Raw genomic sequence first — 26899 nt, 5'->3', positions numbered from 1 at the left:
TGCTAGGTGACTTATATCTGATTAAAGGTGACCAGAAAGCAAGGCAGTATACAGGGATAAACAATCTCCACCTCCTCTGTCTGTAGAGGTCCTGGGAGACAGGCAAGGCACAGTGGCTCAGGAGATTTCAAGCAGACCCTTTTCAGTCAAATTCTAAAAATTCAGGGTCAGAACAAAAAATGACAGAAAGCTAGGGCAGGGTAGAATGGAGGTCCTCAGATACTGACATGAAGTTTTCAATAAACCTCGCCATAAGAAAGGTTGTTAATCAGGATAAAAGTCCTAATGTCTCAGACACTGTCTGGCTCTCAAACTGCAATGATGCTTAGATTACCAGAAGGAAGACACACACATATCAACACACAACTACACACAGCCTCCAACTTGCACTGGTCTGACTGCTGGAATGCCACTGCTGTTTGACTGATATATATATATTGCTCAAAAAAATTGAGATTTAAGCAGCCAGCTGTCCAGGAATATAACCAAAGGATTCCGGACATAAGCCTTCTTAGGAGGACCTTCTCTCATGGTCATCCTCTGCATCTTCCAATGCAGGCAAGTGCAAACAAATGTCAAAGCAACAGGGCTACTATACCCAGAGTTCTCCAGAGAGGGCATTTTACAGTCACATGTCTCCAAAGCACCAGAATCAGCTTGACATGCAGCAGATCTCATGCTTCTCATCCGCTGTTCCCAGGCTCCCTTTGCTGGCTCTAGAACTCCCAGGAGTCCATCCACCGGAGCCCTGCCATGGGGCTGCTAGGGTCGGAGGCCATGGGTCCTATCATCCCATAGGACAGAGGATGGAAGAGGTAGAAGCTGTAGAAAGAAATCAAATGCCTGTTGTCATGGGTTGGCACTGGGCTGGTGACTAATGAATGACAGAGGCTCTCTATTAACCCCTCTCCCCTCCCAGAAGGGGAAGAGAAAGAGAATAAGGGAAGAGAGAGAATAAGGGAAAGAGACTTTTCTTGGAAAAGAAAACTGAACCAGCTTTAATGAAACAGTAATAATGAAAGAAAAAATAATACTAAGAAGAGAATAATGAAATGCATACAAATACATACAAAACCAATATCAAAACCAACCCCCCTGATGATGATATGTCACCCGTGATGCTGCAGGGCTGGCACTGGGGAAGTCCCATGTTGGACTCAGCAGCAGATGGGAACCAGATTCAGGATCCAGGTTCGGGAACTGGATTCAGAAATGCACAGATTGGGATTGGAGGCAGAAAAATGGACAGAGTCCTTCCTCCTCAGTCATTGGGCATTGAAGAAGAGGGCTTAACCCTTGTGATTCCTCAGCTTTTTACTGAGTATGATGTACATGGAATGGAATACTTAGTTGCTCCGTTTTGGGTCACCTGTCCTGTCTGCTCCTCCCCACAGCTGTGACCTTTTTACTTCACTTTACTTCACACTCTAACTTGGGGCACAAAATTTAGTAGTGACTGTGGTTTCTATAGGAGCAAGTATAAGCAAGAGCCCTTCTGCACAGAATTCCCTGGTGGTAACTATAAACATCAAGCGCTGTCACTACTAGAAGGAGATGCTGTCTGGAAAAATGTGCTGTTTATATCAGAACGTGCAGTTTCTTAGAAGAGACTTAGCTGAAAAGTAAAATCATGGAACAGAACTGGTTCAGTTCTAGCTCAAACCAGGACACCCATCAGGGACTACACAGTTCTCTGTCTCAAGAACATTGCAGTAGACGAGTCCGTACAGATGTCCTATGGGACCTTTGTTTTGGAGCTGCTCTAAGCTCTACTGGGGACCTTCTAATCTCTTCCAAACATAATATATACATCGTACATAGTTTTATCCCAGGTGGTATTTTCTCTCAGAAAGCAACAGCCTTGGAGAAAAGCCAGCTGAGAAAACCTGCAACAATAAAGAATTTGCCTGAATTTAAGTGATCTGGTACCATCCAGTATGCAGACTAGAATCAGAAACCACTGAACTATGGGTTTGGAGGAGAATAGAATGTTCACACTGAATGCTAGGATAAAAGAAACATTCCCTGCAGTGGAAAGATGTTTTATAATGCATCACTGGGACACAGATGCTGAATCTAATCAAATACGAGGGTTTAGGATTGGGCTTGATGATGTCTGACAAGTTCGGCAGAGAAGAGAGGCAGAGACAAGGCAGTAAGATTTCCATTGAGACAGTGACTGTCACACATTCAGGAAAAGTTCAGCTTTCAGCACTCACCTGTACATGATGAGCAGAACCAGCGCCAGGAACCCCCCTCCATATACTTTTCTGGCTTTAGTGCTGGGTGACAAGAACCCAGCACAGAACTTCAGTAGTGTGTCCCAGGTGATTCCTAGGAGAAGGGAGAGGCAAAAGTCAGGAGCAAAGCAGAGGCCAAAGAACAGAGTGGCAAAAGAGATCTGGGCCCCAGAAGCTAAGCTGGTATAAAATCACAGGAAAAACTACCAAGACTGAATTATAAACAGACCTGACAGAAAAGTGGGGGCGGCAAACAAAGGGAATTAACTTGTATAAAAGCATATATAAGAACAGTGTAACAGCAGAGAATAGGAATCAAATCTCTAAATTTAAATGCCCTAAGCACTAGACATGACTGCGTCTTAAGGGTGGTAATGAAAAAAAGACAATTTGGTACTGCAAGCTGCTTTGTGAAAAACATTTTTAATTAGTTAACGTTTTCAAGCACTTTGCACAAACAAGCAGAAAACCTACCATAAAAACCCCCACTATTTAGTCTGAAAACATTAAATTTAACAGAATTTCACCTGCTTCCCTGCCTTGTCTTCTCTCAGACTCTAGTACTTACCTGTCAACATGCTGGAAAAAAGCATGGCAGGAAAGTAGTGGTGAAAGTAGAGAACTCGTCCCATCATAAAAAAAGGGAGGTAATGAAGGAGCCAGCCCAGTGTGATCTGCCCTCCACCGCGTAGCACGACTCTGGACAGTTCTGGAACACAAACAAACAGACTTCAGCAGAGAAAAACTCAACTACAGTTCCTTTTTGCAAACCTTACCACATTAATTAAACTCAACAGCAATGATCTTTGCAGGAAGTCACGTACTGGTCTGAAATTGCTCCAAGCCTCTGCAACATCCTAGCAGCATTCTTTGTAAACATACAAACACTCTTCAGGAGAACAGTTACCAGAAAGGATATAGAAAGACATAAGTCTCAAGGGACTGGCAGGAGGCTGACCATGCTCTATGATAAGACCAAACTTGCAGTTCCCTCAAGACATGTATCAGACTAACTAAGTCATTCCAGTTTCTGATGTTTTTTATTCTCTCTGTAATGAGACTCCAAGCCATCCAGATGATCACTTTGCCAGCCTTTCCTGGAAAGATGTTGCCCAGCTTTCAGAGCCTGGGGAAGGAACTAAGCTCTGGTGCCTGCATGCAGCTCAGCCAACAATACACAACATTATTGTGTAACTGAATACTTTCACACCACATTTTAGAATTCAATTCCCACAAAGAGACCTACAAAACGAAGCAACCATTGATGTAAACTGGAATGGTCAAAGTATGACTTATTAGGGTTTGTGAAAAGCTCTATAACCTTGGCATTGGACATAGTAAAGGATCGCTGCACTTGTCATTTGCTTTGCATAAATATCAGGAAACATTCCTCATTTCAAAACACCATGCATACTACAGTAGCACAGAGCACACGCAGGGCTTGAGAGCAGGGCATTGATCCAACTCGTCTGTCTCCCTTGCAGCCAATACAGGTAGCTCCCTGCAGTATTTTTGTTGAAGATCTGTCCTGTTCACTATTAAGCTATTTGAGATATGAAGCTCCTACTCTTTTCCTTGTGGACATTGCTGGATAACCCTGGCTCAGTGGTTTCCCACCCTCATCAGTAACCAATGTGGGTAAGTATCTCTACTAGAAAAAATATCTTGGAAGCCTGCAAAGCAGAACAAGCTAAAAACCATGGGACCAGTAGATCTCTGCATCAGGAAGGTTTCCCTGAAATACATTTTATCACCTTTGCCCAGATACGCGATATGCCCAGATCAAACACAGCCTTTCCAACTGATACACATCTGGTCATTTCTGAGCTGCAGTAATGTAACTGGCAGCAATTGTGTCCAACATCTTGACTCTCGAGCAGTTCATAAGCAACTCCCACGCTAGGCTGGGTAGTCACCCGCAGAGCAGAGCTGGCATGTGAGCTACCGACTAATCCAAGCCCTTGTCTCGTGCAAGAAAACAAGGCAGCAAAAGCCTGCCAAGACTCGTTTCTTTGGATCACCTTAAGATGCCAGCTTATACCCAGTCCAGCTCTGTACTCTCCAGCAAAGTAGTGGTAAGACTTTTGAGGAGCCACTGATCACATCTCCTGCCTGTGAGTCACTTTCAGAACTCTTGTTTTAGGCTAAGTAGCTGTCTCAGGGTCCTTGCTGATTTGACGATTTCCGATCAAGTCTTACAGGTTTAGGAAATTTAGCAACTCCTTAGGAATGGTCTGCCATGCAAAAAGTGAGATTCATTCATCAGAGTGATTATTTCTAGTATGGAACCCTTTGCTAACAGCCAGATCACTCTGTGCTACACTTCCAAAGCACTATAAAACTTAGAGTTTTGTACATACAGCTCCCTTGAGTGTATTTTCTTCAACCCCCATGATTTTAATACAATATGAATTTTTTTTTTTTTAATGTAGGAGTCCAAACATGAGCTTTCCTGTATCAGGAAACCAGGATGTTTTAATAGGGACTCTACAGTGCACAAGAGATAGGAAGAATGACCTCACCTTTGAGTTCAGATGTCAGCTGGACACCTCTCTTCAGGGTAACTGCAGTGGAAACTGCTATCAGAAGATATAACCCAATAGTGACCAGATTTAGCCACCAAATCACCTACATAAGAAGAAAAGAAAGATTTGGGACTTTAGGCTGGACATACAAGTGCATGTAAGAGGAAATGAAAAGCTACATGCAAGCATAAGAGTACGATAAGAGAGACAGTTCAAAAGGAGGAGAAGGAAGAGAATCATTGTCACTGGCAGAAAGAAGACTATGCTAAAATTTGCTAAAGATATTGGCTTGGAACCTCCCACCCAACTTACCGGGTTTCCCAGCAAATAAACCCGATAATCTGTCTCATTGACACCAGAAAAACGCAGGCCCTGAGGAAACAAAACAGAAGGGAGTAAAAAGGGTTTCCATCAGTCCAGTTTGTATTTTGCACAGTGTCAAAGGTGAGACAAATCCCCATCCATGCAGCTCAAGTGCTACAAAATAAAGCTGACAAAATCTTCAATGCAATTAAGTGATGCTATGCTTTAAGAAGCACAGCAAAAGCACTTGAAAACAGAGAGGAAGGTAGATTGATCAACATACCTGGTAGTTGATGGGCCAGTGCCAAGGTTTGGAGGTAACTTCATTGTCCTTCGGTTTGAGGCCACTGTTTCCCTACAGGTAAGTCAAGATAAAATTTAAACACGCAGGCAGTTATGCTGCAAAGCCTGCCCAGAAATGTCTGGGTACACAAACATACATGAATAGTCTTCCTGAGTAAAGGCTGTTTTCTGACTGCATAAACACATCACCTTCCAGAGAGGGCCACAATGACTGTTTTAATATTACTGTGCAAGTGAAAATGTATTCTCTCATTTCTCTTCTCCAGCTTTTCTGTCACTGAGGACACATGCTGCATAAGCAAGATCTTTGTTCATTAAGAGACTACTTTGACAGGCTTCCCTCCACTCTGGAAAAAAAGGCCTCAGAGAGATTATTTCCATGGGAACTCATGCAGGTGCTTGCTTACCTGAGACAGCATTATCACTGGTTGCCATGGAAATGCTTAGCACTCATAATAATACACCTGACTACCTTCTTTCTCTTAAGAATCTCAGAAATGCTTTACAAACAGTAGCAAACAAAACCTTAGACTCCTTTCTTAAAATATTAACTTCTCATTCTTCAGACAAAGGATTGAGGAGATGGAAGCAGAAGGGCTGTGGCCAAGAGCACAAAGAACAATCATGGGGAAAGACCACAATAGCAGCTCACCTTGAAAATATTGAATACAGCTCTTTTTTTATATTCAGGGATAAACAGGGAGAGGAAAGCAGAAAACACAGCACTTTGATGAACTTCAAGAAAGTTTTCCACTTTCAATCCAAACATTTATTGTTCTCCTAAGCACCTCTTTAGCTAATTTTCCTGACTCTGACCACAGTAACATCCTCCTGCCTCACAAATATTAATTTAACTTTAAACCTTAGGTAGGGAAAATTTCCAACTCTCCTTTACAGAACCAAATTTCAGCAGTGGAGGGATTACATAACTAGGCTGTAGCTAGATCACACCAACAGCAGAGCCAGGCATCAAGCCCAAGGCTTCCAAACTCTTGGAAGATTTAGCTGCAAGAGCACCCTTTTTTCTAAGTATAAATTCAAGTAGGTTGCTGGGGCAATGCAAATTCTGCCCTAGCTTCCAGCCATCACCCAGATATCTCAGAAGATGGTATTTCTTTTTGATGCAAGAGAAAGGAGGAAGAAAATGATAACCTAGAATTAATGATATCCTACCCGGATCATAACCATGTGGGATTCTAGCAGAATTTCTGCAAAAGAAGGCTTCAAAACATCCAGGCTGATATTTGGCACTTTAGAAAAAGAGAGAAAAATAGATTAGAAGTCTGTATGGTTTTCATAATAACCTAAACTCTCTCCTCCTGTGACAAATCTGCTTCTACCACCTCTTTTAATTCCCTACGCAATTCATTCATATTCTAAACACAGAGGCTTGCAGTCAAAAGTATCCCCCACTGAATTTCACAACTCACATACTCCTAGATTTCCTCTTTCCAGCAGCAAAAGAAATAGGCAAAAGTCCATGAAATAAACAGATTTGTATTTCTCACTGAAATTAGAGACATACTGTTCATAGGCTGCTGTTTATCTGTAAATGAGCCATCAGCATGGGAACGTAAAATGCATTACAACAGAAGAGGAAATTTTATCGAGTCAACAGCCCAGGATTTCTCTCCTTTGGTTTGCAGTCACTCCGAAAGAATGAAGAACACTAAGTTTTTTAATAACTCAGAACTCAGCCCAAGTCATGTGCAATTCATGGGATGAAAATGGTATCAAATAATTCAGGCCAAATGAGGCTGTGATACATATCCAACTCCTGGATGAGGCTGCAAGGCCCATCTGTCATTATTGGCAAACTTAGTTCTCTGTCACACTTCTATTCATTTCTTGATGGTACTGCAAAGTCATTATTTAGCATGGCCTCGTTAAGAGAAGGAAAAAAAAATAACACCAGAACAGAGTGGATCGTAGCTTCTTAAAAAAAATAAAAAATTAAAGTCTATATAACATATTGATGACAATAATTCCCAATTAAACCAGTGATGTTAAAAATAATGGCCTGTATTGCAGTGCCTATAAAACTTCACACTTTTCTTACCCATGAAGATCTCAAAATCCTTAAAAAAGGCTTTATACTTCCACTACACTTGGAAGCATTATCACCAGCTTACAGTACAAACAGTGAAGGAGAAAAAGGCTATGCATCTCTGAACAACTGGCCCAACTTGAGCTGGGAAAGAACACACAAATTCCAAACACTGAATGCCAGTTCTTGCCATCTGATAGCTCATCCCTACCTTTAACAGCAAGCCTAGATGCACTCTCAAAGGAAAAAGAAATACATTACTTACACTTAGGGTTAATATGATCTTCAAAGTTCCAGAGGGAATTGGGAGTCTCCTTCTGGTATGGTGTGCAGGTGACTTCCACTTGTTCCCAACCCCTGAGGAACACCAGAACAGTTAGCCACCATACCACAAGAAGTCACTCGATATTTCCAGTTCATGTCTGATTTTTTCCACATTTAGCTTTATACTTCCCCATAACACCTACCATATGACTTGACCCAGCAGCTGCATTCTTACACACTCTCACGTGCTCTAAGTACAAATCAAAACAGTTTTGTAAGGCAGCCAACATCAAAATTCTACTGCATATTTGAGCCACATTTCTAACTTTGAGTGTCTAAACTAAAAAACCTAGGTCCATACGTAGGCAGTGGGATTTTTGAAGATGATGCACATTGACAACTAGAAACTACTTCAAGTCAACCTTTACAGTCTCTCCAGAATAAAATCACCACCATCAATCTAAGCCAATCCATGCCTACAGCAACTGTGTTACAGAAACAAAAGAACAACTTTATAGGATCCCACCAACTGTTCATTTGGTCTGTCACCCTCTTTTGAGCTGGTCACATCAAACACTTTGCAGGGTTTGATGAACTTTCTCTCAATAACGTGACAGATTAATAAGCAATTTTCTACCAATCGCCACTTAGCAGACTTAACTCCACTAATTGATTAAATCCATTCATTAATCACCATTTAATTCTCTGAAGGACAGTGATTACTCCCCTTTAAATTCCTAAAAAAATATAAAAAGCCAATATACTCTAACCATCCTTATTTGCAGTTAACAAGTATTTTTTCCCCTCAGCTCTTAAAATCATCAGTATTTTGTGGCAATAACTTCCATTCAGGGTAAGTTTGTGTTAGGGGGAAAAAAAATACCTCCTTTTTGAATGCTGTTGGTAGAGGTGGTGATTTTTTTTTTTTTTTTTTTTAAATCACATTATTTACCCATGAGGCAAATTTTACCAGTAAAGTGTAAATGGCACTTGCATTCCTGACCAGGCAGTCACCAGAGGCATCTGCCTGCGCTCACTATGATTCAGCACCCACAGGATTCCTTAGAAGCTCTTTTTACCACAACACAGTGAAGGGAAACCTAAGCTAGCAGTAACAGGGGCTGCTCTGGGAACAGAAGCAACATGACTGCACAGCCTGCTGCTTCAGGATCCATGTTAGCATCCTACACAGTACAGCTCTGCAGATACAGCAGCTTGCTTAGCATTAGTCTGGATGTCTCTGCAGGTACCTCACTTTAATGATGAAGATGTATCATTCAAGGACATACTAAATCCTGACCTCTACTACTACCAGCTTGTTACCGTTGCCCTTGCTTCAGATGCTGCATGCAAAAATGGTGGAAGGTCTTCCAACCACAAAATAAGTTAATATCAATAAAAACAAATTTGGAGGATTATGGTATGGAGCAGTAAGAACTGACCCCGTTTCTAGCAATTTTTGTGAACCCCAAGGATAAAATGGGCCTTGAAGAACACATCTGTCATCCCCTCCTGGACTTACCAGATAACAAGATCTACACCCATGCCACTCTTGGATCTCTTAGTAAGGGATATTATTTTTCAGAGCTGTATACCTTCACTGTAACGGACTGCATAACCCTAACCCAGATCCTCCCCTCCAGTTATGATTTTAGTACCAGCTAGTTACTTTTTTATTCTTTTAAAGATAAAGAAATGAAGGAAATGTGTTTATTGCTCAATTTAAAACTACTATTGAGCAAACAAACATGTCAGCTCAAGACCTTGCAGGGGTGGAGGGGGACTACAAACTATTTACCATTTTGGCAGAGTCTTTCCAGAAGAGCCCAATATACACCCTGTGGCCACATGGGTTAGCCGGATCTGACTTCGTAGGACTTTGATGAGCTTCCCAGACTTCCTGCCCACCACTTCAATCCGCCAGAAATCATTGGAGTCTCCTGTTCCATTCTATCATGCAAACATACCACAGTAGGAAAAGCCCACCATAAACAAACAAACCAACCAACCCATAACAAACAAAACAAACTAGAAGACCTACAGGATTGAAGCACTGCAAAGAGGAACTTCTGAAACTCTCAATGGTGGCAAAGCTAAACAAAGAAGCCCAGGCTACCCTCACTCAGACTTCACAGAAGAGATTCCCCATCAGGAAGAGATGATTCTAGTAATGAGCAACTACTCACAAATACATTTTTATATTGCCAACCTGAACTTTTTTCTGCTTCCAACTCATACTTGGCTGTGGCTTAGAGTTACATTTTAAACAGGGGTAACTTGGCTGCTTCACAAAAGGGGTTTAGGCAACAGCCCCTTGCGTTTGGAAATTCAGCCCTCAAAGCAGATTTCATTTTCGTGATTCAAAATTCTGTCATCATTCTGTCAAAAAAAGGCACTTGTCTATGTGACAAGGCCAAATACATAAAATAATACTTGTCAGAGCAACTTCAAGGTTGCTCAGTTTGGCATTTCTGAAGTTGAATGCTGCCAAAGCTAGACTGGCAGTAAAAGCTTAAATTATTTTCTCGTCTCTGTTCACATTAACTAGACCTTAAATATGAGATAAGCTATTTCATACTAAATCAGTTTTTCCTCCAGTATGGTAGATGCACATCTATCACCTTGGCTAACAAACTAAAAAAACAAGAATAAATACCCTTGGCATGATATGAACTCTCCCCAAAAGAAGGGGGTTTTGTTTTATCTTCTCATTCACTTACTATTCCATAGCCAGTGACCTGAAAATGCTTCCTTGTCAGGGGAGCCTCATGCTGGTGACTGTGAAGATTTCTAGAAGTTCTGAAATGAAATTAAAAGTCAAACCTTGTTTTGTTTTTATGTATCAGTCAATTTGTGATAAGAACTTGTTTTGAGCCATTCAGAAAGCTGCCAGCACTTTGACCACTGAATTCCAGCCAAGGGCAGGGCAGGATGCAGCCTCGACAGCGATGGGGGCCACAGAGTCAGACCACCACTTCCCACCATGGGACTCTGACCACCACCTCCACGTGGAAAAGACATTGTTTGGTTTGGTTTTGTTTTTAAATGAAGAGCAAAGATGGAACTAACAGTCCTGCTCTTGCAAGAAGCAAAGCAAGATCCTGACCTCTCTTGATTACCCGTCTTGCTTTTGAGGGGAAAGATCGTACCATTTAGTCAGGCATAGATGTACTGAGGGGGGGAATCAGTGGACCCTGTTAGCACCAGCTATACATGGTGCAGACGAACAGCCTCCTGCCCTAGCAGGGACTGCTAACTGGGGCAGACAGAAAGACCTGGCCATATCCTGATCAGTCCTTAATAAAACCACCCAGGCAATGAACCAACCCGGCCAACAATACAGCTGCATCCAGTCCGGCCTCATCTGCACAGAAACCCTCTGCCCACGCTGGATGAGGCTCATTTGCAAGGAGACCAGAGCCATCTGCCGGATCTTTTCTGCAGCACGACAGTTTCACCTCCCATTGTGGAGACCTCATCAAGACCTAACCAGTATTGCCTAATCAAGATTTTATCACCTATTTGGCAATAAAACCCTGAATTCAAGGGAGTGGGGTTTTGGGTTTTTTTTAACATCTTAAAACCATTTCAGAAACCTAAGCAGTGATTTGTGAACACACAATACTGAATACACTATGACATGACCTCCAGGCTCACAAGTTTAGAGCCTCTGTTAAGAAATCAAAACTGTGACAGCACAGAGCATCGTGGCACAGTGACATTAGCCTAGATGAACATTAAATATCAAGTCACTAGGGTTCCCCTGCAACCTCTCACGTACTCCCTACAGAGACGGAAGGCTCCAGCCAACATTTTTGTTCAGTCTCTCACTGCTGTGATCTTAGCGCTTTGAGAACTTCAGTGGGTGGATACTGCCTATACACATAGGAACAGGACACTTGCAGTACACTGACAAAAAAACCCCACATTCTATTTGCCTAGAAAACTCAGAGAGTGGGGACAAGCAACAGAATGAGGGTTTTGAAATTGCTTCTTTGCAGAAGAGTCACCCTTAATATTGCACCTCACACAACTGAACAAATCCCCCTGCTGCTTAGGCACGTATTTCTAACAAAGTTGTGTGGTTCTGTTAAAACTTGCCCATTTAACAGACACCCTTCAAAACAAACTGTAGAAGAAAAACTCCACCAACACCACACTGGAAGTGCAGTCATACAGACACCTCTGTCACACAGACTACTTGTGCTGGCCTAACCATGTAGTCTCCAGCAGGACAAATCTCCCACCAATTCTATTCAATCATGAAATGTCTTTGAATCACAGAAATCATCCTTACTCTTTATGTTCCAGCCGAATAATATCTCCATGTCTCACAAACTCCACAGGGCTCGAGGGGTCTGACAGATCTGCTGAAGGAAGGCAAACTAATCATATCAATGCACTGACAAACGTTATCAGGGTCTTGGAAAGTTTCTTGGGAATGCTCACGCCTCAAGCAGACAGTACAAGGCAAACTAACTTGTGTCGACTAAGCCTGGTGTAAACCACTGCTCTAGTTCGAAGACCAGCCCCGAGGGCTACTCCAAAGAACATGGCCCCAAGCATCACACACTGCCTTTAAATAAAGGGGATGCCTGGCCAGGCTAACTGAACGCCAAAACTATATATATTTTTTATTTCATGAATTATAAAATGACTGTTGCAACACTGATTATAATTTTGTTATACCTAGGTTATTTGCATTTTTTGTTGTTCAGACAGTTCTTGTAAATTTTTAGATACATACACTGCAGGTGAAGAAAGAAAACTCTGCCAGACCAAACATGCCTCAGCTACACTATATTATATTCTAAAAACAACAGATGTAGGTACAAACCATAGATCTTCACATTCAGTACTCCTATCTCGGCCCAAGCAAACATGCATGAAAACCAGCTGAACACAATTTATCAGAATGAACCAGGACCCAACTTCTCCAGGACCCATCATCACAATAACAGATTCCACAATACATTAACTGACTTCAGACTAATTTTCTCTTTGTTATTTGCACCCCTACCTCACTGAAAAGTTGTCAATGCAATCTTCAGCTGAGAAAAGCTTATTTACTTCAGCTGTACAATCTGCAGAAAAATCAAAACCACAGCAGACACAAACAGCACTAATCAAGATGGAACCAGATTCCCCTTGTTCTTCCTCCTCTCCCCCTCATATCCATTACTGATACTTTGCCCTGGAGGGAACTCAGAATATTTAAGTGAAAAAATGAAGCAGCAGTTATAAAAAGCACTTTACTGGTATTGTTACCTGTATCCGAATCATGTTTCTTTATAACCCACAGGTTATTCAAATCTTTATGTAAGTAGGCAGTGACCTGAAAGCACAGGATAAATTATTTTACCAAACATGAAAAAAAGCTGCTGATAGCAAACACATATTCACCAGCAAATTGGAGGCCCAAATGAATGCACCAGTAACACAGAAATCCTGGGATGACTTTTATGATAGTGTCACCTAGAAAGTCAGTTACCAGCCACTCCTTAACCCGGATGACACCTTTTATTTAGTGTATAGCCCATATGCTCAGGAGAACTACACTTCATGTCAGTTTACTTGAGTCATGAGTTAACAGCCTCCAACCATACAGCTTGACCTCCTCGCACCCTACTTCAGAGGCTCCTTGTACAACAACCAGATATCCAAACCCGAACTTTTTGAATAATCACTGACCGGTACCAGAACCAGGAGATGGAAACAGCACTGGCTTTACAGACAGGCATCACTGGTAGAGATTTATGACAACAGGGAGCTTGTGACAACCATAATACTTCTGCCAAAAGATCCAGGCAAGGTAAGAAGGATTCAAGGATCAGCTGTTAAAGCTGCACATGCTACCCAGCTAATCCTTACCGGCCTGCTCAGCCTCACACAGAGTAACTGCTCCTACTGCTGCCACAGGCGGGGGAGACCATCTGGCCCCAGGGTGCTGCTCCTGAGGGCAACCTTCCCGAGCAGCATGAGCAACTGTTCCCGCTTTGCTCACTCTCCTCTTCCAGCAGGAGCAAGCCCTGCTCTGTGGGACCCCAGCTCAGCCCAGATCTGTGCCTGCCACTCAGGTGGGAGCAGACGGCCCAGTGGCTGGGTGAGAGGCAGACCATACAGGAGTGTCTGAGGGTGGGGAAAAAGGGAGAGCTGGAAGTGAAATCTCATACCTTGAGGCTGTATCATCAGGAGAGGAGGGAAAGGAGAAGGCAGAGAGATCACTGCCTCCACCTTTTCCTCCCTAAATTTCCTCCAAATTCTAAATTTCCTTCCCTTCTCCACAGCCCCCAAAGTCTCCCTGCCCTTCAGGGCAGGGAGCATGGAGGGGAAATCTCCACTTTCTCCCACTTACCCTCAAGGAAACTCCCATCAGCATCCTCTAAATATCCCCCTTCCCTGTTTTTAGTGTCATAAAGCATGTTCTGCCCTTGAATTTTGCCTATCCTTGAGCCAATTTTGGTATGACATGTGCATCTACAGTAATAAACATCAAGGTCACATGAGAGTATTAGAATTTTTGGTTGGGAAGAATAGCAGGAAAAGGAGATTAAGACAAATTTTTCATTTCTGAAAACTTCTTCCTCACCACAGAGACTAAAGGGAGTTAAAAAACAAACACTTGTTTTTCTCTGGAAACTTTCAAGGAGCTCAGAACAATTTTTGGACAGGAACATGCAAACTGCAACATACATCTTGGGAAAGCTGCAGAAGCTGCAAAGATTTGTGAAGCTTGATGATGATGGACAAAAATAAGATACTCAATTTTTGTACTACTTAATTAGCGATAGTTACGTGATTTCTGATTTTTACTTTGATTTACTGCTTAATCATTTAATCAGAAGCCTTTAGAAAGTTCAGATAGTTTCGTTATGGCTAACTTATGAATGCACAGATATCTAATTTAACAAGAAAAGCCATACAAATTCTTTGGCAACAGATGAGGAAAGGCTCAAAAGAAGAGTAATTCATGTAAGGTCACAGAGGAGAGTGGCAGGAGTGAAAACAACATACAGCAGTCCTATTCTGTTGCTTTTAAAACACAGCAATGAAACCTGTAAGATAAAGTCATGTCTTTGTTTTAAACATAAGTTTTACAGCCTTCCTTGAGCTAGTAACAGCACTTTCACTATGGAAGATTATTTTTAAGTCCTCTTGGCCTCCATCTATGGAGGGTGGCCTTGCTACTACAATGAAGCCTTGTTACTGTAAGTCGCCTCCCTGGTGCAATGTGGTAGGCTCTCTTCAAAGATCCTTTTACTCACACTTCCAAGTGCACAGCTGTGGCACTGAGATGCTGAGTATATACACCGCTCCTGTCACCACGGCCCCTAATGCTAAGTGCACCGGGAGCGAGTCGATGGCTGACGGTCATAGGCAGAGGCGGTACTACGGCAGCACACTGACCTGCTGCTGGCGAGCCCCAACGCCCTCCGGGTAGAGGTGCCAGTGGGAGTGAAGGTATCCCCCTGCCATCCGAAGGTTCTTCATGGTGACCACAGACCCATATGCCAAATCTACATGGGAAGGAAGGAGGAAAGAAGGCATAAGGCACCTTTCCTACAAATATCTCCCCAGCCAGCCTGCAGTGCTCTGATTAGGCGTGCATTCTCCCACTTTGTTTTGATGACAGCTCAACTCCTGTTTGACACATTAGTCCACACAGCTCATTGCAAGCTTATCTTCCATCCCCAACCACAATTCAGTAAAAATGTTACATAACATTTGGCTAAACCACTTAAAATTCTCCCACCTAGATTTAACCTAAACAGACGTGCTAGTTCTTTTGTGTGTAATTTCAATAATGAGAGGTTTGAGATACCTTTCCATAAGAGTACATGGTCAAATTAAAACACGATCAAGTTTGAAAAGCATGTGACTGCCTTGAAGCACTCCATCTCTGACCCCTACAGCAATTCAACAGGGAAGGGAGGCAAGCTCAGCTATCAGATAGTGGAACTGATACCCTGGCTTAAGACACCTTCCTTCATAGCCTCCCAACACAAGTAAGAGAACACAGCCTTGGAGAACGGACCTGATGCTCTCCCAGTACCAGCTCTGAAGCAGGGAATAGCCAGAGAAAAGCTGAAGTAATCAGAAAGTTACACCATATTAAAGGCTCAGTAGTCCCTAGCCAACCTGAGGATTAGGAAACAACCAGAGAGCCATCTTTCCCCTAAATTCAGGTGCATGCTGAATCCAACACAACTGAACCCGGGGCACACTGTGTCACAATCGAGGTGATAGTTTTCATTTACACTTATTTTGGAAACAAATCACACATCTGAACACCTACAAACCTAAGGTGAACAGGACAAATCTCTTTTTGATGTCTCAAGCAATAAAAATGCCAAAAAATAACAAAATGCATGCACACAAAACTCAAATCCCTCAAAATGGCATCTTTCCCTCTATTAAGTAATATGATGAAACAAGTAGTGACCATGCACTAAACATGGTGTTGTTTTCAGCCTTTTTTCTTTTCTGTCGATGCATAAAACTGCACAGAGGAACAGCATGGATCTGATCATGACCATGAAGGCATAATCTGCACTGTCCTGCACCAAGTCACAGTAGACACTGTTCTTATTTAACCCCCCACGTACACTGACAACACTCAGAGTCATTTATTTCTTTGGACACTCACACTCTGGAACGGAGACATTATGAAGATTGTTCCCAATCAGCTGGGACTGAAACGCTGAACTGAAGAAACCATCCCCAGGACCACTACAAGAGACAGCAAAGCATGTGACAATTCAGTCTGGCAAAACAGGCATATAAAGCTCTGTCACGCATTACCAAATTGTTTTTACAGAAGGAAAATGATAAAACCAGACATGGCATCAGGAGAAGAATGACTGCAGTGCCCGTAGATGCACACACCTCTAACGTTGTGAATCACAGCAGATAGAGACAGTCTTGCAGGAAATTGCCCAGAGCTGCAAGGACTTGAGGTCACAAAAATGTACACACTGGCACTGCACAAAGCACGATCAACTATCTTTGGAGGTGTTCTTGTGACAAATAAACTGACCCACTGCCAGGTTACATATAACAAAGCCCCTTTCTGCAGCTCCTTGAGTCTCATTTGTGCTATGAGGTTAGTCACAAGACCAGCTGACAAACTGAAAAATAACAGAATTAATTTTATATTCTTTTTTTACAGTGAAATGCTTATTCACCTCACCTCTTAATACTGGCATATAGGAAAACATTACTTGGCCATTTTACTAGCTGTTGTGCTCTCTCCACATAAAAAGCATCCCTTGGTTGCAGGCATTCAGAGAAGAGTCCTCCCTTTGAGCACACTCAGACTTAGTTTTTTTAATCACAGCCAAAGCATTTTTCAGGAATGCAATGCCTTTTTTTTTTTTAATTACAAAAACAAAGAGAAAAAGAATGGAGTTGAGACATTTACAGGTCCAGGAAAGAGAGGAGGAAAAAGGGCAGACAGAGAGTTTGGTTAGGATACTTGCTTGGCATCTCAGAAAGTCTCAAGCTCAAATTCAGTTTCACTGCCAGCTTGGACAGAGCCTTTCTGTAAGAACAATGCAGGAGTCTGGGAAGGGAATTAAACAAAGACACAGCTTGTGGCTGTGCTTCTGACACTGAATGTGGAGAAATCCATAATCAATAGTCTAATTCAAAGCAAAGACAAGCGATTCTTCTTCTGGAGAAAACATTGTGAAATACCTTTTATTTAATACTGTAAAATGAACAGCAAACATAGCCGTGTAGAGGGCAAGCGGGAGCAGGATGAGGCAGAGTACACGAGCCAGTAAATGCTTCCCAAACATGACCTGTAACAAACACAACCTGGATCAAACAGTGCAGTTGCAGGAACAACTCCACTCCTTACTTCACAGGACTCTGAGCAGCGGTCCTATAGCTGGAGCTTGCCATGCAAGCAAGCTCAGCAGGCTGCAGAATTACCTCAAAAGGGCCTAGAGAAAGGTCAAAGCTTAGGCAGACCTTGCTGTGCATCTCTAAAAGCTGGAGCTGTGGTACCTTGAAATTTCAGGGTCTTGGGAGGAAGACAAAAACAGGCAATAGGAGAGTTTAACTTTCCAAAGTGCTGAGCATCCCTAACTTGGGCAAAGGAGGTGGGCAGCTCCCATTGACAATACTTTGAAAACAAGGACCTTTACTTGTTTATCAGAACGGGACACAACTTGACACAAAATCACAGCAAGGCGATGGCTTCCAGAATAGCAACTGTCAAAGCTAAGCAAAAGGGAAAACAAATACCTGTTTTCCCAGCACGTCTCCCTATGCAAATGTGAATGTAACCAGGACTTTTGGGGGACCTAGATATACTTCATTCATAGAAACCAGCTCAATTAGCAAGAATGCTCTCACACTGCAACTTCTTTTGCTGCTCAGCCAGAAGTTACAGAAAAGTCATCAGCAAAACCTGTGAGTGCTTCAGCTGCCCCAACACGGAAGCAAAGTATTTTATTTAAACCACTTGGAAAAGTGGTTTGTACGCAGATGCCCAAGAAGCAATTACATATTCACATCCTACTGACGCTGCTGGTAGTAAATAATGTCAAGTACAGAGTGGGTAATAAACAGCTGTGGGAGAAGAAAACACATAAATAGCAAAATTTTCTTGCTAAATGTCCACATCTAACTTCAAAGCAGATGAAGTCAGATGTACTTGATATCTGCTGTATTTTTTGTATGTGGTACCTACCACATAATCATTAAGCTAATCATTCTCCATCCCATTACACCAGATGCAAAGATTTCAGTTTTCAAGTAATGGAAAAAGAGCTGAACACATTACAAAACTAAGAACTTACTGAAGTCAACAAAGGAAACAGTTGCTCAGCTCATGTCTTCAGCAGAACACTTAATAACCACTGGGTACTTGGAAAAATGCTGATTAATGGTACATAACCAAACTTATGCAGTGGAGAGGCACATGAACTAATTTCCAGTTCCCTGCTCAAAATGACCACAATATGCTCCAATCTTTGTGAAAAGGTTTTCTTTAACTACAGACTTCAATGAAAAGTCAAAAAGGAAAATGTACGTGAAAGACAGCATCAAGCAAACCAGAACAGTGGACCAAGATAAGCTGAGAATTCTAGGAATCAAATTAGTCCCCCAAACATTGCATGTAAATAATCATGAGTTTTCGAACAAATGCAGAGATAAGTTATTCAGGCTTTCAAGGTTTTCATCCTCACTGTTTCATTCCCCCTCCACCTCAAGCACCAGGGTTGCCAAATAGTTATTCAGAAAGCATCTACCTTCTGGAGTAAATTTCTTTACATATTCTAACACTCAGGGGCTTGGTGCCTTTGCTGCCAGCAGCACAAATGAAATCACTGTGCAGCCGTCTGCTGGCAGAAAGCTTAGACATGATGGATTTGTTCCATTTCAAATGCAATTAACTGACTTTGCTCAACAAGCGCTTCTCCAGAGCTGGAACATTACATCTTTGCAGCCCATATTGATTCACATTAATCAGAGAAAACAAATCACACAGCAGGAATAGAAAAAGTCCCCCCAAACCCCCACTGTTTATGAGACAAACAGGACAAAAACAGTAAGTGAAAGAAATAGAATTTTCAATCTTCAGAAGAGGCTGAGACAAGAGGAGAACTGCACACCTCTTAAAAGAAGATGTGCTTAAAGAATCCATTTTCTGCTGGTTGCAAGACAGCAAATGGTACATCAAAGTATTTTTTCAAATATCAGATTTCACAGTCCGCAAACATAAAATGCAATATATTAGAACAGGGCACTCAAACACACTAGCAAAATTCTTAGAGTTTATAAGAACTAAATGTGTGTGAAATCAAGCAGGCTATGGCTGCCTTCATCCTCAGGACTGGCCTTGGAGACTGCAAGTGGCAGGGCATTCCTGTGACTCACGACAGACTACAGCACGGCCTGTGCCCCCGTAGTCTCATGAAGCAGAGCCTGAGCTCACAACACTTACGCAAATTAGGTACTGCAAGACATGCCTGTCTGCTAGGTAGCACATACTCCTCAGGAGGTCACGTAACAGTGTTGGACAACATCTTGCTTTAGGCCATTTCCAAGCAGCATTTTTAGCTTAGACTGAAATAAAATTCATCCAACTAGAAAGGTAATAGTTTCTGTGATGAAAAATCAACAACCTTTTTGCTGTGCCCTTATGACATTATAGCCCATTAACATGTGTGTGTTTGGTTTTGCTCCAGTGTATCGCAATAGTTTTTCCATTATAACCTTCATCTTTAATTATCACCACCCTCCTCAGACGCCCCTGTTTGCTGCAGATAGAATCACTGTTTGCTAGTTACACAGTTGTCAAAGACCAGGAGAATTACAAAGCAAACAAAAGAAAGAAACCCATAACATAGAGAAAAGGTTTTAACACTCACCAGCGACAGGCTGAGGTTCCCCAGCAAGCCCCATAGGTCATGGATCGTGTTCAGGCCAACCAAGAGGACTACAAAAAGTCCAACAAACTTTACCCCTGTTGCTCCAGCAAGATTCACACCAGTCAGACTCAGCCAGAACCACCAGGAGGCGGAAAACGGCCTGCAGGACAGATACCGCAGGTCAGTAAATAAATTATGGCTACATGAATGGGCATCTGCAATCATGAAAATAAACAGCAAATTGGTTACCCTGCAAAATAACATTCCATCTCCTCAGGAGCCCACGAGGAATAGAAAGACAAGTTTTTCATTAATTTTAGAATGATGCAAGGATACTGGCTTCAGATACAGGTTTGTGAAGGCTTGATGCAGCTTCAGAAGGGCCAAACACTTAAGCCTGGACAGCCCTACATTTCCCCTTTAAGGAAGAACAGGTATAAGCTAAAATTCTAGTGTGATGAAAGTCTGACTCATGGAAGGTCTGAAAATAGAAACAGGACTTTTACTCCATAAAATGCAAACTTACTTCTCTCAGAAAGCTAAGGACATGGGGGAGAACAAGAGAAAAAGAGCAGCCACTTCTCCTAAAGCAGAAAGGTCATAGTGGAAAACTTCTACCCCAAGCACAAACAAAAGCTGCAGCAAAAAGCAAAACAAATTACAAACTAAACTAAAATTGAACCACAGAGAAAAGATGAGAAAAGATGACAGTAGAATTTAAAATCATGTTCCTACTGACTCCTGATGCTTTGACACTTGTATTTTGACTAGACAAAAATCCCCATGACCTACTAAGCAACACAATAGCTAGAGCTAGCTTTTAATTTGCATAAAATCAACTAGTTTGAAAACAGGATTAGCTCTAAGACATGAGAAATAAGTTCAGGTCAGGGCACACAGAGCTGATCAAACACGTCCCTGTAACTTAGTGCTTGCACTCCTGGGGTATGTGTTGTAGATAAGGACGGCCTTGGATGGCCCTACACGATGCTGCAGGCTGCATTTTAGCCACGTTTGCTGCAGTCACACTACGATTGATATGACCAGTTCTCCAACATTTCATGAAACAAAAACTGCTCATATATAACACAGTATTCTACACTTTGACATCTTCAAATTCTGGATGCATTGTGGGGAAACTACTCTGTACAGACCACCCACAAAGAAGCCTTCTGACATAGCCAAATACCTATAAATCACCATCCGCCTCTGGATGGGCCTACAGCAAACATCCTCAGGAACCCGACTACTTTATTCAGAAACATCCTGGCTATATTTCCCTCAAATTTCTGGTACCAATTTATCTAAGACCAACAAATTACACTATTTACCTCGGCTAGCAGGATTTTATAAGTGCTTATAGGATTACAGTCACAGATAAGCTGTGTTTCTCCAGCCTGGAGACAAAGTGACTGGTTCAAGATAACAAATTAGTATTTTTGCCATTAAGGACCAAAGCCTTGAACAGGTTACAACGATCCTTCGTTCCTCTTTCTCTGACCTACAATGCCCAATACTAGCTTTCTCTCCTGCAAATTTTAAAAAGCTTCAACCTTCATTTTCAAGACTTGCAGTTCCATACACACTATTTCTACTGAAGTTTCCTTCATGCTAAAATAACCTATTTAAGTCTCTCTCCTGTTTTACCCCAGCTACTTTCTCCCTAATGTCAACAAGTCTCATACTAAAAATTTCTCTCCCCTACCATGAGCCATTTTCACCTCCAAATTTCCTGAAACAATCTCATCTCAGTCATTCACCCAGACTACCAAGTGACAGACATGTTCTAGTACTTTATCTGTGTGAAAGATGAGTACCCATAGTTTAACAAAGTTATCATCTTTATCTTACCTATCTGCACAGCTGTTACATTTCACCATACTCAGAACAGCTCCCATAAGGAAGAACATCAGAATGGGATCCAGCAGAATATATTGGGACAAAGTAATACAGCCCGTATCTGCAAACAGACACACAACAATGTCAAAAAGACTCGTGGTTCCAAAGTGAATCTCAGATTGCAGGAAGCCAGTTTCCTTAGTGTAGACAAGACAAGGTGAAAAAGGGAAATTTTAGAAACAGAAGCAGATCAGAACATTTCACCTTCTACCTTAGTAACAAATGAAAAAAAAAAAAACAACCTCACAAAAACCAGGCAGTACAACACAATAGTAAACTATATGTGGTGAAACACCATTTGGAAAGTCCTGCTAACATACTCAGATGGAGAGTGTTACAGAGAGCAACGATCTACCTACTAAGGCACCAGCACGGTGCCAGAGGATCCTACAGGAGAAGTCATCTTTCAGATGCGACCTATAAAAACTGAGTGTGACTTGGGTATTTGAAGTCTCCGTGCCTCAGTACCTGTGAGTTCTCACAAAACCCCAATCTGGGTAACTCCATTTGCAATGTTAATTTCTCCACTTGGCTCAACTCAACAAGGAACTTTATTCATTTCTTACTGTGAACTCTTCCACAGTAATGCAGTAGGCTGTTACACACCTCTATAATTCATATGGGAGACACCAATATTTTGCTAGTGGGCAAAATCATTCCTGACCATCCATCTTAGAAAAATTCTTAAAACTGAGGTGAAATGTAGTCCAATGCTGTGGTTATGCAGATAACAGAAGTACCTATAAACTAAACAAGACTGTAAAATTCTCAAGGAAATCACCAATTAAAAAGCCTCATATGTATATATACAGCAGAATTGCTTTGCTTTTGGGAACTTCTCTCATTAACCGCAATAACCCCTGGCAAGGTAACACAAAATAACCCAGAAATTAAATTCTCTGAACAATTAACCTGTTCAATTTTGCTGCAGCAGGAACACCTACCAAAAATAAGGATGAAAGCTGTGAGTAAGGCTGCTGGCAGTGACTTTGACAGTTCCAACACTGTGAGGTAGGCGAAGGGAACCAAGCAGGAGCCAAGGAATGCACAGAACTACAGAAAAAGAAGATCACAGTAGAAATTATAACCCTCCCCAAGGTGAACATGCACCCACACCCTTTCCCTTCCTTCATCTTCCATACCTATCAACAACAGGATGTGTGTGGTAGCTGAACTGACTCACTAAGAACATCAAACAAAAGCCAAATGAACAAAGATACTGTCCTGAGAAGGACAGCGGGTTCTTCTGCTCTGTAGAGGTGTCAGTAACACCAGTTGGTCATTCTCGTGCTAGACTACATCAGATATCCATAAACAGACACGTCAAGTCGGTGTACTGCACATCCACTGTACTCAACTTATTTTAACAAGTTATTAACAAGAAAGTAGAGTAGGAGAAAGGGACCCGGGGGTCTTGGTGGACAGCAGGGTGACCACGAGCCAGCAACGTGCCCTCATAGCTGCAATGGCATCCTGGGGCGTATGAGAAGGGGTGTGGTCAGTAGGAAGAGAGAGGCTCTCCTCCCCCTCTGCTCTGCCCTGGTGAGACCACATCTGAAACGGTGTGTCCAGTTCTGGGCCCTTCAGTTCAAGGACAGGGAACTGCTTGGAAGAGTCCAGTGCAGAGCCACGGAGATGACTAAGGGGGTGGAACATCTCCCTTAGGATGAAAGGCTGAGGGAGCTGGGTCTCTTTAGCTTGGAGGAGAGGAGACTGAGGGGTGACCTCATCAATGTTTATAAATACGTAAAGGGTGAGCGTCAGGAGGATGGAGCCGGACTCTTCTTGGTGATGGCCAATGACAGGACAAGGGGCAGTGGGTGCAAGCTGGAGCACAGGAGGTTCCACATTAACATAAGGAAAAACTTTTCACTGTGAGGGTGACAGAGCACTGGACCAGGCTGCCTAGAGAGGTTGTGGAGTCTCCTTCTCTGGAGACATTCAAAACCCACCTGGACACGTTCCTGTGTGATCTACTCTAGGTGGTCCTGCTTTGGCAGGTGGATCAGACTAGATGATCTTTTGAGGTCCCTTCCAACCCCCAACATTCTGTGATTCTGTGACTAGAATATGAAATCTAAGAACAAAATACACCTGTACCTTACATTTTTAGCAGACCAGTATCGCCTCCCCTACACAAATGAGACTGAGGATCATTGGAGGAAGAACAGAAAACAAAACAAAAGAAAGCAGCATCATAGCAAAATTTGTTCTCTTCAATGTCTGGCTCTGGCACTTCTGTCACCTTTCGCTTAGGGAAATCTAGAATGAATTGCTGGAGACCTGCAAACTAAACCAAGAAAATACGCCTTCCCAGTTTTTATACCTTTCTAGGTACTAGCAACTGGCCACTGTTTCTTCTTTTGGCTCATGTTATCTCCTGTTGGTTTTATGGCTCTTGGTCTTCCGAGACAGTAGTACAGCCAGGGTTTCAGACAGAATACCACTCTGAATAGTAATTTCCCCCTGGTTCCATCAGCTTACTCAGCTCAGTAAACTGAGTGGTAGCAAACTGCAGGTGGCAGTGAATGATCCTGGCTTTTTGACACTCTTGGCTTCCCAGCTGAGCAGCCAGGCACAGTGGTGTGAGCAGAAGCCCAAGCTCAACAATTTTTTGCAGAACAGGCAAGATATCAGTCTCACTCAGGAGTGTAGTCCCATCAGTGAGGCAGCAAGAGTTGGCCTCAATAATCACCTTACTTTCTTACCTGGCCTCGCACAGCCAGACATTAGGACTTACATCACAATACAACCACTAACACTTTTTTAAGGAGCTTACAGACAAGGCATAAGGCTAAACAGACCTCTGATCTGATCCAGGAAAGCTGTTCTTATGACATAACACTCTGTACTGAAGAGCACAGGAGAGCTAGCCAGCTTGGCACTAGCCTGTAAAGGCTTACCCCTCTCATTCCCATGTAGTTGTGCTGCTCGTATCTGTCCCCGGGCTTTTGGAAAGGAAATGTACCATCATATCCACTAAGGTAGCCAGCAAGTCCAATCAGCATCTGAAGAGGGAACATGAAAAAACTGGTCAGAGAAATCACATTGCAGGAAGGAATATCCAAGTCAGCAGCAGGTAAGACTTTTACAGAAGGCAAGTCTGATCCCGAGGATAACTACCTAATTCAGACACATCATCTAAACAGGAGTTTATGTACAGAATTCATATGCATACATACTGTCCCTTATCTAAAGGTAAAATCAGGAAGGATTAAAAGGACTTTGCCTGATGACTACAAAGACAACTGCAAGCTCAAGAGAAATACCAGGTGTGGGATTTAGCAGAGAGAATTCTGTCTCTCTAGATTCTCCCATAAGTCCCTATTCCTATAGTTTAAGTACACTCAGCCTGAAAGGAAGATAACCTTTCCGAGGCAGGAGGAGTGCACCTTCATTAACACTGCATGCTGCTGCTGCTAGAACAAGTTCTTCAATTACAAAACAGCAAGTCAAGACTTTCAGGGTCCTTTGTGGTAGGCATCTTGCTTGCACACAAGCTATCAGGAACTGTTTGGTTCCTTTGAACTGTAGGCTTCTACTGCATATCCCCTCCAAACCACTGAAGTGCCATGTTCATTTTTTAAATTTCAAACACCCAATATGCAATAGCGTTTTGTTTTCCCATAGTCAAAATATTTTCACAAAGAAGAAAAGATGCAAGTTGAGGCTCTGCATACAGAATGCAAATTACCACGATGCCAACAACAGTTAGGAAAAGTATTGGTGGTCATCACATTCTTCAGCCAGAAGGAAGGGGAACACTTTTGTTGACCCACTCCTGTGGCTTCTGAAACACGTAACAAAAGGGTATTTACCTTCCCCAAAGGGGGGTGGACATCAAAGAAGAAGGTCCGATTAATGTAATAACTTCCCATCTTCCCAAAATGAGTTTCATCCCAACTAGAAAAAAAAAAAAAAACACAACCAAACAAACCAACAACCAACCTGCTACAATGCTGAAGACAGTAAAAAAATCCAGAAAGGTCTTTTCACTCATGCTTCTCATCACATAGAGTGTTAGTGCCGTACATTCGATACAAGACACTGCACTAAATTCACTGGGAAACCATGGAGAGCACTCGAACCGTTCTAGGCAGGGTCCTTTTAAAAGAGCTTGAAAACAGCCCTCCGAAACCTCTAGCCTGCCCTTCCGATTCCAGGCTGAGATTAGAGACGTTAAGAGTCAGCCTGCAACTCACAGATCCCCAAAACCGCCTCCCCGAGACCCGGTCCCCTCTCTGCAACATGACCCGAGAGCGGTGGAAAGAGCGGGACAGGGACCGTGGCCGGGAGCGGGCTGGCCAAAGAGCACCGCGCTGCCCTGCGGCCCTCACCGCCGGGACCCTGTCCCACCACCTGCCCGGAACCGGCACGGAGCCATCCCCGCCGGGCTGCGGAAGGCAGGGGCGGGCAGGTGCTGGAGCCGGGGCGAAGGCTGGAAGATTGGGCGCACTCCTGCCAGGGGCCGGGCGCGGGGAGGAAACCCGGCTGGTTCCGGGGCGCCTCCCGGGAGGAGGCGGACACACACCCACAACCAGGGGCCTGGGCCCGGCCCGCCGCCCCCGGGGCAGTGCCCTGCTGGAGGGGCACGGGCACAGGCACCGCCCCGCCCCGCCCCGTACCAGACGTGCGGCGGCTCCGGCAGGCGGTGGAAGCGGGAGGCGAAGCTGAGGAGGGTGACGAGGGCCAGCACCGCCGGGCGAGCCGCGGCGGGAAGGGCGGGAGGGGCGGCGGGGCGCGCCGGACCCCCCGGCGGCCGGCGGGGCTCCCGCTGCCGCAGGGCGCCGCCGCGCGGGCCCGCCTCGGCCTGGCCGCCCCCCGCCGCCGGCATCCGCGGGGCTCCGCCGCGCGCAGCGCCGGGCCGGGCGCGGCGCATCCTGGGAGGCGGGGCCGGGACGGGGCGCGGGGCATGCTGGGAGCTGTAGGCCGGCC

The 26899-nt window shown here is 43.4% G+C and overlaps 1 protein-coding gene across 2 annotated transcripts; it reads right to left on the bottom strand.

Annotated features, from left to right (window-relative positions):
- Positions 1–677: 677 nt before the first annotated feature.
- Positions 678–26843, bottom strand: POMT2 (protein O-mannosyltransferase 2). 2 transcript variants are annotated; one of them, XM_086462323.1, is made up of 21 exons: positions 26590–26843; positions 25783–25867; positions 24868–24972; positions 22909–23017; positions 21917–22025; positions 20066–20225; positions 17379–17485; positions 16330–16412; positions 15090–15199; positions 12951–13017; positions 11980–12052; positions 10403–10481; positions 9481–9632; positions 7684–7775; positions 6545–6621; positions 5352–5423; positions 5078–5137; positions 4763–4868; positions 2809–2949; positions 2220–2334; positions 678–822 (listed from the first exon to the last, which is right to left on the bottom strand). In XM_086462323.1, the coding sequence occupies exons 1-21, from the start codon at positions 26841–26843 to the stop codon at positions 717–719; spliced, it is 2262 nt and encodes a 753-aa protein (XP_086318449.1). In that variant the 3' UTR covers positions 678–716. The 2 variants fall into 2 exon arrangements, with proteins under 2 accessions (XP_086318449.1, XP_086318450.1); XM_086462324.1 differs by having other exon boundaries at positions 11980–12049; positions 26590–26798.
- Between the last annotated feature and the right edge of the window lie 56 nt (positions 26844–26899).

The sequence above is a fragment of the Leptosomus discolor genome, chromosome 3, assembly GCF_034619465.1.
Source record: "Leptosomus discolor isolate bLepDis1 chromosome 3, bLepDis1.hap2, whole genome shotgun sequence".
Lineage (NCBI taxonomy): Eukaryota > Metazoa > Chordata > Aves > Leptosomiformes > Leptosomidae > Leptosomus > Leptosomus discolor.
The sequence above is the reverse complement of the archived record's forward strand: the minus strand, read 5'-3'. Positions and strand labels throughout refer to the sequence as shown.

What these genes read in the sequence shown, in the direction of transcription:
- POMT2 (XM_086462323.1), bottom strand. Translation starts at nt 26,843, where the DNA reads ATGCGCCGCGCCCGGCCCGGCGCTGCGCGCGGCGGAGCCCCGCGGATG. An exon ending in AGCTTTCATCCTTATTTTTG is followed by an intron (nt 22,026 to 22,908) that starts GTAGGTGTTCCT and finishes GTCTGTTTGCAG; the next exon opens with ATACGGGCTGTATTACTTTG. An exon ending in TTTACAGTATTAAATAAAAG is followed by an intron (nt 16,413 to 17,378) that starts GTATTTCACAAT and finishes TGTCTCTTGTAG; the next exon opens with TGGTCCTGGGGATGGTTTCT.